Source organism: Triticum dicoccoides, chromosome 1B, assembly GCF_002162155.2.
Source record: "Triticum dicoccoides isolate Atlit2015 ecotype Zavitan chromosome 1B, WEW_v2.0, whole genome shotgun sequence".
NCBI lineage: Eukaryota > Viridiplantae > Streptophyta > Magnoliopsida > Poales > Poaceae > Triticum > Triticum dicoccoides.
The window spans coordinates 701,349,032-701,361,369 of NC_041381.1; the positions used below are offsets into that span (position 1 = coordinate 701,349,032).

At 52.7% G+C, this 12,338-nt stretch overlaps 1 protein-coding gene across 2 annotated transcripts; it reads right to left on the reverse strand.

The window, feature by feature from the left end:
• Positions 1 to 8,134: 8,134 nt before the first annotated feature.
• LOC119313742 lies at positions 8,135 to 10,485 on the reverse strand. 2 transcript variants are annotated; one of them, XM_037588946.1, is made up of 4 exons: positions 10,308 to 10,485; positions 10,029 to 10,167; positions 8,633 to 8,832; positions 8,135 to 8,512 (listed from the first exon to the last, which is right to left on the reverse strand). In XM_037588946.1, exons 2-4 carry the CDS (start codon positions 10,155 to 10,157, stop codon positions 8,365 to 8,367), a joined length of 477 nt encoding a protein of 158 aa, XP_037444843.1. In that variant the 5' UTR covers positions 10,158 to 10,167; positions 10,308 to 10,485; the 3' UTR covers positions 8,135 to 8,364. The 2 variants fall into 2 exon arrangements, with proteins under 2 accessions (XP_037444843.1, XP_037444844.1); XM_037588947.1 differs by having other exon boundaries at positions 10,029 to 10,177.
• Between the last annotated feature and the right edge of the window lie 1,853 nt (positions 10,486 to 12,338).

Below are 12,338 nucleotides of genomic sequence, written 5' to 3' on the forward strand. Positions count from 1 at the left end.
CTATCAAGTACTGATCCTTTCTCCAGCCTTTGTTTTGCACGCAGGCTTTGTACAAGTACATCAATACCATCAGGTTGGTTGGACGCAGTGGCCACGAGCCGGCCGGTATGTACGTACGTATTTTTATTTATTAAGAGTACACCCGTGGGCGTGCACGTCAAGAAGAAGAGGAGATTCGATGCAAAAAAAGAAAAAAGAAGAAGAAGAGGAGATAAGTATCGACTCCACACAAGATAAGGAAGATGCAACAAACTCCAGCTGAAAGATCGGAACCTCTTCGGCCCATCACGCGGCCGCCCAGGGCTGGACTTCTTGCCTATAAATATAGGGGCACCAGATCACATCACACGGCGAGGAGGGGACGCGCCGTCGCGGCAGCATCCAAAGGACGGTGACAAGGAGGCACGCCCGCGGCAGCCGTCGCGGCTGCGTCGAGGACGTCACATCTCAAGGGCAACCATGACACGGCCGCGTGTGGAGGACGCGCCGGCGTGGCGCCCGTATGTGTCTTGTTCACGTCCAGCAGCAGCGGCCGTGTGAACTGGCCGGAGCTCGACACCGACTGCCGCGGCAGAGCGCCGCCCTATCAAAGGAGACGACGGCGCAGAGGCCGAGCCGGCGCTTACCGCATCCGATCTTGAAGACGCGGCGACGTGCACCGTGCACATGGCCGTTCGGCCGTTCCATGTCACGTCCAAGATATGGTCGTTCGTGCCTACAAGAGGTGTCTGAAGACATGATGTCCAGCTTTTCTTCTTCCATGGTACATATATGGTCCCTTCTTCTCTCGATCTTCCATCTACCAGGTACCGTACGTTGAGGCACCCAAGGGAGACGCACTCCCTGGTGGCAGCGCCCAGGAGATCCGGAGGGCATTGCTGGCGGGCTCGCCGGACAGCACGCGCCCGCCGGCCAAGGGACGGACAAAGCACCGACCAGGAACGCACGCATCCATCCCTCACACATGCAGAAGGAGCCACCAGGAGATCCATCCATCAGGCACGAGATACCCATCAGAGGACTCACGCACGTCCAGAGAGGGGTGCACGCACACGGGGGAGGCCCGAGGATGGAGAGACACTCAGGAGGAGACGCGCCCCCTGCGGCAGCGTCGATGAGAGTTGGTATCTTGCCGGAGGAGATGTACAGGTGCTGCGGCAGCGGCGAGGCCGATCAGACGAGGAGAAGCGGCGACGCCAGGAATGACGACTCGGAAACTGTCCAATCTTGGCCGGCGCGTCGGCAGTGGCCACGACGCCCTCATCACCCTCTTCCTCCTAATATTTGGGAGTTCTAGTTACATATTCGGCTCTTAAGAACATTGAGTTGGATTCTCTGGATGTTAAAATGGTTAAGAAATTGGATGCATGGGTAGCATATGCAGCCTCTTCTGGTGCTAGGCTCACCCTGCTTGACTCCAGTTTGGATGGTATCCCATCTTACTTGATGTCGATGTTTCTTTTTAACAAAATCTTTATAGAAAAGATAAACAAACATCGCAGACGTTTCTTTTGGAGGAGGAGGAATAAGAAGCGAGCTTATCATATGGTTAAATGGGCTAAAATTTGCCGATCGAAAAATATTGGTGGCTTGGGTATAAAAGACCTTCACAAACAAAATATCAGCGAGCTTATCATATGGTTAAATGGGCTAAAATTTGCCGATCGAAAAATATTGGTGGCTTGGGTATAAAAGACCTTCACAAACAAAATATCAGCCTGCTTGTGAAGTGGTGGTGGAAGCTGGAAACTGGTGATGGGCTATGGCAGCACATCGTCCGTGCAAGATATTTCAGAAACAAAACGGTCGCGAACATTCGCAGTCGTTTCTCTGATTCTCCCTGTTGGAAATCTATCATGAAGGTCAAAGATATTTATATGGCCGGGAGAAAAGTCAACATTAACGAGGGGGACCTGGCAAGGGTTTGGCACGACCCATGGGTGGATAATGGTATCCTGCGAGAACGCTTCCCTGTTTTGTATGACATCTGTCAAGATCAAGACTGTACTGTTGCCTCCTTTGTAGACAATGACTATAATCTTCCCTTCAGACGTAGGCTCTTTGGAGAGCTGGAGGAACAATGGAATTGGATGGTGTGTGAGGCTAAGAAGATGCCTCTGAATGAGAATCCGGATGCTATCTCCTGGTCCCTGAATAGTGGAGGTAGATTCACCACTAAATCTGTATATAAATGGCTGGAGAGAGATCTATCTGGCCCTAATTATAAATGGGTGTGGAAAGCGGCAATCCCGTTGAAAATAAAAATATTCCTATGACAATTATTCCAAGATGCTGTTCTCACGCGCGATAACATGCGGCGGAGGAATTGACCAGGAAATCTTGTGTGCTCTTTTTGTACTAATGTGGAAACTGCTAACCATCTTTTTTTCGCTTGCCCTCTCGCCCGCACAGTTTGGGGGGTGCTGGGGTTGACTGTTGGGGCTTCCTGTGCTCCCAGATCAATCTGGCAAAGTCTGGCTTGGATGTACAATTTGCTTCCCGGAGGCAAAAAATTCTACATGATGATCATTGCTGCAGTGTGCTGGGGGATTTGGTGCCTTCGCAACAAAACTACTTTTGATAAGTATAATGCTCGTTCTCCGCTGGAGGCTGTCTTCACCGCTTGCTCTTTTATGTTATACTGGGCAGGGCTGCTTAAGGAGGATGATAGGAGGAAATTCCAGGATGGTGTGAAGAGGCTGGCTCATGTGGCAGCGGCACTGGCGGACAGGCCTTATGCGCGTGGCAGGCTTCTTCTGGGAGATGAAGATGGCATACAGATTGGTTAGATCATGTTAGTCTCCATCTTAGCTTGGCCTATATCCACTGGGGTTTGATGCCCGCTGGATTGCTCTTTTTGGTGTTGGTGGTCCTATCCTTTCAAGTTTAGCCTCTAGTCAGGTTAAGTCTGTAGCGAACTTTGGTTGATTGTGTCGCCAGGTTTTCGCCCCACGGCTGATAGTCCGTTACAGGGCTATCATGCAGTGGGTTTCCTGGGGATGCACCAACTCGCTCTCCCCTTTCAGTCTCCTTTGCTTGGTAGTTGGCCTTATTCGGCTCGATGCTCATTTTGCGATACTCTCCAAAAACAGTAACAGACTGATGTATTTCCGTTGATTGCAAAATTAATGGAAAGGGGTGTGAGCCCAGTTGGAAAAAAGTACATGTGTTTTCTTTTTCATTGTTTTTCCAGGGTTCAGGGAGGGGCGGAGCTCACGTACGCAGGATGCAGCAGCGGGAAGGAGGTACGCACGAAGAGAAGACGTGCCCGATGGCGGCATCATCGACATGCAGATGAGCGATGTGCCTTGAGGGGTTGAAGGGCAACCACGACGCAGCATGCTTGTCAGGCAGCCCATGCGACCTGGTCCTTTCTCGCGGCAGCACGTGCGGCAAGGAGATCACGGAGGCCAAAGGAGTGATGCGCTCGCCGCTATGGTGGCAACACACGTCCGGCCGGCAGAACACGCTGTTGGCGACAGACCCGCGGATGAGCGTGTGTCAAGATACAACATGGAGTACCATCTCTCAGGTTAACTAACAATAAAATATTCATCTCCCTTGTGTATCAGGCGAAGAAACACATACACGTACAACGGTCCAGGAGCAGCACCTGGGCATGGAGGTTTGCAGCAGCTCCTCCTACGTGCCTCGTCTGGGTAGCAGGCAGGAACCCAAGGAGGCACCCTCGAGAGGACTTGAAGATGGTGGCATACATCCATCCATCAGGCTTCGCACCAGGAGGCACCGGGAGGGATCCAGAAGGAACGCCCCAGAAATTGTGGCAGCGATGGCAAGCTGAGGAGGAAGAGATGCCGGCCACGGCGGCGGTCTACCCACGACAGGCGCATAAGGAGATGAACTAACGGGAGAAGGCCAAGCCTCGGTGACTAATTCTATTTGTTACTATGCCTTTCATCTATCAGATGCTACACAAGAAGAACAGCTAGAAGGCGGAGGAGTCCGGCACACACAAACATCAGCAGAGAAGAATGCGCCCCTGGTGGCAGCGACGAGGAGATCGGAGGGCGCGCCGGAGATGGAGCCACCGGTGGCCGTGGAGGACGATGACATGAAGGTCGACGGCACCAAGGTCTCCATTACCCCTCGCGTCCACTTCGTTACCGCGGCGCTGCAGAAGACAACATGGAGCGGCGCCACACCGCCGCCCATCGTTGATGTCGTCGAGCCAGCGCCATGGAGGTCGACGGCACCGAGGTCGCCCAGGCCGTTTACGTCCACTTCATCAAAGATGGTGCCGCGGAAGACGACGACATGGAGCACGCCACGATGCCGCCCACCATTGATGTCGTCAAGCCGGCGCCATGGGGGATGACGACACGGAGCTCGACATCGTGCAGCCCGTTATCTACCTTGTCACACCAAAGAGATGCCGTTTGACATGGAGACCTATGGTTCACCGTCACGCCCTTCGCCCACTTCATCGAGACATAGAGGACGAAGCAGCGGAGCCTGCCTGGACGCCGCCAGCCGACGACTTCGTCAAGCAGGCGTCGGCAACCACACCGACATGGAGCTCGACATCATGCAACCCATCGTCTACTTCGTCACACAGGGATGCCGTTTAAGATGGCAACCCGGAGCCCGCCATCACACACCGTTCATTAACTTCATCAAGTAGGCGCCATGAAGGGTGACGACACGAAGCTCAATATCACGCAGCCCGTCCTCTACTTCGTCGCACCAGAGGGCACGCACGCGTGGACGCCACAAGGCCGCCGCCCTTCACAACGCACACATCCATCCATCAGGAGATCCATCCATTCACCACGCACGTCCTAAGAGAAGACTCGCCAGCGCCACATCCATTCGTCGCCGGCGCTACATCCATCCAACTCACCAGCCAGCCATCACGCCCATCCATCCAACACACGGCAAACCCCTTCACAAAACACCAGAGGCAGAACGCATCTTGCAGGAACCGCAGCCGCAGCGGAGACCGACGGCCATCCGTGCAAGGGCGGCAAGGACTTCGACGACATGAACACCAAGCTCATTTTTCCTGATGGCCCTTCATTTTCAGGTGTCACATTCTTGGCTGGAGATTACTCGGGAGCAGCCGGAGCTCTCCAACGACGCAGCCCAACCGCTAGCCCCGGCGCCCTACCATGGCGGCCTTCATGGCGCTCGGTGAACACCTCATGGCGTACAGGCCGCGACGCACAGATGGCGACCAACAGGGCCACGGTGAACAGGTTCATGGCAAAGAGTACACCGGCGTACATGTTTTGCATCACGCTCTTGGAGGAGACGAAGTGGCGGAACCGGAGCTCGCTGATGATGCAGCCCAAAACTCGCCTTTCCCTTCACGGCGCACGTGTCTTTGGTGGAACCAATGTCCGCAAGGACGGGTCTAAGACCGGTTCTTCCTTCATGAGGCACGCGTCCCCGACGAACAGGTCAATGGCGTACAGATCCTTCATCGAGCTGGAATTTGCAACGGCGTTGTCCAAGGCCGGTCCCTCCTATGAGAGGTGCACCCACTGTGGCGGACAGATCAGCGACGTACAGGTCCACGGCGTCGCCAGCGAACAGGTCACCCCTTGGCATAGCACCAGCCCAGCGCGACGTGGCCTCTACAACGCTACCTTTCCACGGCCTCGTGAGGTGCCCCCCCTTGTCTTGGCGGACTGCCGAATACTCAGCGTCTAGCCGAGATGAGGCGCCAACCACCCCGGCCACACCCATGTGAGCGCGTGTTAGTTTTTTACACTGTCGCCGGTCTCCCCAAACCGTTACACCCGCAAGGCGTAGCCCCTTGAACACCCCGATGAAGCAACAGGTCATCAAGAAGTCTAAGCCGAGCGCGACCCATGCTACCCCAACACCAACTACTCCAACGCCGCCAAGACCGACGAGGCACGACGGCGAGGGCGGGCGCGACCACCGCTAAGGCCACGCCACTTGCGGCGCGTGTACCGACGAGGACATGGGCTCTGCCGCTGCCCACACACACATCACCATCATCATGCATGGAGGACGCGAAGCGAAGACGACGAAGACGACCACACGGCTTAATCGGAGGTATCCCGCGGAGCAACCCGCGGGTGTAATTAACCGGGAGCCTTCCGAGGCCCCGGGAACCAGGAGACCGCAATCGCCACAGTCAGGCTGGCCGCGCTAGTAGGCCACGAAGTGCACTTTTTTGTTTACGAGATCTTGTAATTTTGTTTCTCCAATGAGATTAATGAAATACTCGTTTCCCGTATATTTTTCTTTGTGTACTACGGTACACTGGCACGCCCGCAAATTTTCTTTTCTTCTTTCCCCGGCGCAAGAGAGAAATATGCTCCCCTTCCCTTCTCGTGGAGTCTTAGATATTTTTCTCGTGTCAAACAGCATGGTCGAACTCATTGAAGAGGACCTCGCCGGCGATGAGGGAGCAGACAAAGGCCCACTACCAGTTGTTCTCTGGCACTCTGTCCAAGAAGACGCGAACCATGTAGCGCAACTACACCGTCGAGGCCGACCGGAACCTGCTCCAGTGTAGGATGTTGAAGGAGACATGCCCGAGCACCAGTGGCCATTTCACCGCGAGAAACCCTCGCGCTCGCGCGCATGACAGGATCCGTGAAGCTGACCACGACCGCTTGCTGGAGTAGATAATGCTCGGCCTCTGCCACTGATAAAGACCTACCCCGGGGAACGGTGGCCATGACAGGACCGCGACGCTCACCCCTACCCCGGCGACGAGAAAGCGATGTCCCGTTGGTTAGGGGAGACTGGAGCAGGGCAAAGAGGCAGAATCTCTTGGCAGACAACGGAGGGGGTGGGACGCGCGAGTTGGGGGAGGGTCGAGGACAAGGCTTAACACTGTCGCGCCTTGTGTACAATCTCACCACAGAGCAAGCACTTAGCTAGATTTCGACAGGTTGCGATGCGATGCAATGGTTAGGAGAGAGGCCGCCGAAGCACTTCCCCCGTGCCTTCCTAAGTATAGAGCTGCTTGAAGCGAAGATCACCGTCTTGCTGCCCCTGCCTCGGCCTGGGGTACGTCACTTTTCTTCTTCTTTCCACCCACCATCTTGAATGCGCCCCCATCCCAGGTCCCAGCCATAACTCAAGGGAGACGAGATCTTAGAGCGAATAAGCATGCGCGGAGGGACTGTCGGATCTTGGGGTGCCGCAGGAGCAATAAGATCCTCCCCGCGCGAGGTGACAAGCGTGTCATGATAGGAAAGGATTTGCGGCGTAACTCCTGGCCGCAAAGGTGGGGGGAAGCGGCAGAGAGCAGGTGCGGGATAACGAGGCAGCCATCACGAGTTGGATAGCGAGTCCGGAGTGGAAGCTTGCCTGGGGTGGTGGCAGCAGTGGCCAGAGTGGCCGACAGTGTGCGAGGGGAGAGTGGTGGAGCTAGGCGACCAGTGTAACTTCAGGGTACCACGAGCCTTTCTTATCCCATCTTCGTTTATCATTTTTTGATCTTTTGTCTTCACTGAATTTCCGTGGTAACAGCCTGGGCTTCTACCCCCTTGCCACCAAAATCAGCAACAACAATAAAAGAGAAAAATGCCAACTTGCAGCTCCACAAACCACATTCTGAGCCCACATTCGATCGGCATCAAGCGCCTGCAGATAGAGAGAGGTAGGACAAAGGAAATTATATGTATCAACTTTCAACTGTTGTCAAACAAACAGACATGAAATTAAGGAACAAATTGATCTAGTAATTTGCATCTGCATGAATCTTGTTTGATACTCTGATATTGTACGTACAACTGAAACCCATCTGGTGTTTCTTTCTTTTGAAGCCCCTCCAACTCCTTGAACCTCTTAGACAACTCGGCATGAATCTTCAACTTAGATTCCACGTCAGACAACTCGTGTTCCTTCGGGATCTTGCCAGCATGTTGGGTTCATGCACATAGATAACGGTCACTGTACCTACGTTGCATCATCAATCATTAAGTAAGCCCTGACTGGGGCTGGTAAATAATCAGTTAAGTGAGGTTGGATATATATATATATACAAAATACATGGTGCATGTGTATCAACTATATTCACAGAATCATACATGTTGTATATGGATAAATGAAGTCACAGAATCATCCTAGCTAGGAATTGCATCAAGCCGACAATGAGATGGTTCAAGAACTGACCCTCCATCTGCCTGCAGGGTGTTGTGAAACAGCACAACCAAAATAACCCACGGTTTTCTTGCATACCATGTAACACAATATCAAGTTACTCGGATAGATACAGAGATACAATAACACACCTTGTCACACAATATCACAACCATGGAATAGTGTTGCTAGCTAGCCCAACTGCAGATCATCATAATTTAACTGAAAACAGGTTGGGGCCATCTTTGGTTCCCAATTTTCGATCTTGCCTTCACTCTACTGGATTTCCTTGTTAACAGTATGGGCTTTTACCTCCTTGTCTGTGATGATACTGACCAGACAAGCCGTAAGCATGACGGAGCCTGTCGTCATGACAACTATATCCAGCACACTCCTAGCCCTCGTAGCAAACTGCTTCCAGCTCCTGCAGGTCAAAAGAGATTATATCAACTCCTGTCAAACAAACTGGAAATTAACGAAGAAATAAATTCAAGTGGTTTTGTATGTGAATGCATCTTCTTTGATCCTCTGATATTGTACGTACCTGTATAAGGGGGTGTCATGTGGTTCTGGAAAGATTTTCTGTTGAGAAAGATGCTCGAGTACATGCATTTCATACTCACCAATAGCATTAGGATTTTTCCCCGCTTTTGCTAACGCATCCTGCAGCTCCATTTTCTTCTGCATCGTTTTAGATACCAAGTTACGCAGCTCCACTCTCTTCTCCTCAATCTCGCGCTCACACTATATATTGATAAACAGATAATAATAGTCAATTTGCTTATCGTTTTTGAGTAAGCGCTGGTTGTGATGGATAAATAATTAAGAAGAATAATGTCTAAGTCTGTCAATTAAGTGAGGTTCCACATATACAGGATGCATCGTTCACGTGTAGCAACTAGTCACAGAATCATACTGTATATAGACAACAACTGGAGCTATTATTATATAATACTCTCTCCGGTCCCAAATAAGTGTCTTGGTTTTAGTTCAATTTGAACCAAAACCATGATACTTATTTTGAACCGGAGTGAGTATATGTTTTGCAATTAATAATTTGCTTGAGGGAGTCTATGTGCCTTGGTCGCGGCCATGGCCACCCTTCCCTGCAGCCCTCCTCCCTCCCGTCGGCGCGACCTAGCCTCGCGCAGGGACCCCACCACCTCCGGCGGCCCTTCCACCCCCTAGAGTCACGGTGACAGCTTTTACCCGGCGGTGACGAGGCAACAGTGATACAGACAGGCGTGAGGCAACTCGTGGCGGGTCTAGTGCTAGTGCTGTTCTGGCCCCGGCGACCTTTGACCCACGTTCTCCGCTATCCATGGGCTTCCAGCGTCCTCTGTCGGGCAGCTTCGACATCGATGATCAGTAGTTGCTTCCCTTCTAGCTTGTCTGGTTCGCCGATGTCCCGACGACAACGAACACGGCAGTTTGGATCTGCGTCCCTCTAGTTCTAGCTTCCCGGCGTTGCCGGTCACCGTCGCCCCCCCACCCCTCCTCGCGGTGGTCTTTGCTTCCCCGCCGGCCCTACACTGTACACCTCAAGGCCTCCCCTTTTGCCAGATCCAATGCTCGTGAGTCCGGCGGTGCCACCCTCCGGTGGCAGGTGCAGCCTCCCCTTTTGCCAGATCCAATGCTTGTGGGTCCGAAGGCGGTGCCACCCTCCGACGGCAGGTGCAGCCCCACCAACCCCCGTCCAACATTGGTTGTTCCAAACAGCACTGGCTTCCTCATCCTTGATTCCACATCCGGCAGCATTGGAATTACTGGTTAAACAAGTGGCATATATGAAGATGCTAACCAAGTATTTTTGCTCCTGTTTCTAGCTAGTACAAGAAACACATGCACGCTGCTGTTTCGATTATTGCTGGCTAGGTCGATCCTTGATGTCGTGATATACATAAATCATGAGAAAAAAATGTCAATTTTGGCTAAGATACCTCGCTGGAGAGCTGGCGGGACCCAGTGAACCTGCTTGGCAGGTGCCGGCGTCCCTCCGCGACCGCCGCCTGCGTTCGTTGGAGCAGGGACGCACTGAGCCTCCTCGCCGCGCACCGAACTGCCGCCATCGTCGCCGGCCTGCGAAATACTGTAATTGGTTAGGGATTAGGATGACAAGTCTGTCACGAATCACCACCGCCGGCCGGCCGGCCGGCCGCGGCTCCAAACCAACCTACAGCCACAGAAACCATCGATCAAGATGCAGCCGGTGAGCTTACGTTGCGGATCGATTTGGGCGTTCCTTCCTCAGGCGGGTAGGGTTCCTCGTTGGCCTTCCTTCCGCCTCGTTATTTTTCTTTGCTTTTATTTCCTTTGGCAGAAACTTTTTATGGAGCAATCCGGATGGAAAGAAGAAGAGAATTGGGTTCGTACGGGGCTAAGACGCATCCGGATCGAAATCGCACCAGGCCACCTGAGTGGGCACTTTTTCGGTTGGCTCTCTGTACTCCGTAGCAACACTTGGTGGCCCCAAAAAACAAAACAAAAAAAAAATACCTACAGGAAATTGTCATGATAAACTACGAAAAGGAATTCCTGAAGAAAATTGCCATTGCTCAACTACAAAATAAAAAATAGAAATACCTACATGCATGGCAAAAATATCATGCCAAAGATTTTTATTTTATTTTTTCAATGATAAATGATCCAACAAAAATGAAAATGTTACGAACATAAAGTTAGAATTATAATGATGGGAAAATACAAAAATTGCCGTGATATTGAAAAATAAAACTGTCATGCTCTTACTAATTAAGTGGCCATGTTTTATATTTTCTTTGTCATGACATAAAAATTGCCATCATAAAAGATTCTTTTTTTAAATTTCGATGCCAATTGAAAATGAAATTACCATGATCTATATTTTAAAATTCCCATGAACATATAATATATTCACATGTCCAGAAATTTGTGTATGCATGCCGAGGTACTCCATGGTGTAAATTCTTTTCGCCATGGTGCAAAATCATGCCTTGTGTGCGAAATCGGAAGGTGCCTTGTGTATGCCGAGGTACTCCATGGTGCAAAATCGGAAGTTGCCTTGTGTGCGAAAATGGCATAGACATTTATCTAAGGAAAACGTTTTAAATCAGCCGATTGAAATCACGGGAGCATAATCGCCTCCTCCACTCGACACATGGCTGCGGGCCTGACGCGCGTCTCCTCCTCCGTCCCCTCCGGAAACCTCCCATCTTCTCTCTTCCTTTTCTCTCCGGCAATGACGCCGCCGTCTGCTGTAGCCGCTGCGCCAACTCAAATCATGCTGCAGTGCAGACCACAAGCCCACCCCACCCCGAGCACCTATGTTGCAAGTTGTTGTAACCCTTCGGCCACCGCCGCCCATGCCGTGCATGTAGATGCCACGAGGCCCGACGGGACCACGGGGGTTCTGTGACGGCCGCGACAGGCGGGATGCTGATTGAAGCATAGGACAGTTGCACTGCACCGGAGTTGTGCCGTCGCAGGTATCGCTGGTGTTGCGGGGCTGGGCGCCTGGGCCACGAGGCACCGTTGCCGCGCGCTAATCCAGCCAGACCGCAGGGCCTCGCCGTCCTGCGGTGCTTCGGGGACGCGCTTGGTGCCGCAGGAGACCTCCGGAGCTTCAAAGCATGTTTGCAAAGCAATATCCATGGCGTCGGATGTTGCGATAGGGCGGCGCATGCTCTAACAACGAGACACCATTGAGGAGTGTGCGATGAGAACGGCGATGGTGCGATAGAGCATTGCCGGCTCTGCGGTGACTCGTGCAGCGACGACGACTGAGACGAGGTGGACGATGGAGCTGCAACTCCGGTGATGTTGCGCAGCCGCGGGTGCTGCCATGGAGCATCGCCGGCTCTCACCGCCGCCATGCTGAAAGGGGATGCGGCATTGTTGGGCAAGCGCCGTGCGGTGCTACAGGAGGATCATCGAGCTTCAATGGAGCATCACCGGGTGTCGCGTGTCAGACAAACCGGAACATCGCCGACGCTGCATTGGAGCATCATCGATGTCGCGATGAAGCATTTGTCAGACAGCCGGAACATCGTTGACGCTGAAATGGAGCATCACCGGCGCTAGGATGGAGGGTCGTCGGGCTACCAGGGCATCGTCAGTGTCGTGATGGAGCATTCGTCGGACAGTCGAAACGTAGATGGCGTTGCAAGGGAGCATCACCGGTGCTACAATAGACCACCGCCGAGCCGTCCAAACATCGTCGGTGCTGCAATAGACCATCGCCGAGCTGTGGGAGCATCACCGGTGTCGCGATG

Coding starts and splice junctions, on each gene's coding strand:
- LOC119313742 (XM_037588946.1), bottom strand. CDS start 10,157: ATGGCGGCAGTTCGGTGCGCGGCGAGGAGGCTCAGTGCGTCCCTGCTC. Junction 8,833..10,028: donor CCCGCCAGCTCTCCAGCGAG/GTATCTTAGCCA, acceptor ATCAATATATAG/TGTGAGCGCGAGATTGAGGA. Junction 8,513..8,632: donor CATGACACCCCCTTATACAG/GTACGTACAATA, acceptor TTTGACCTGCAG/GAGCTGGAAGCAGTTTGCTA.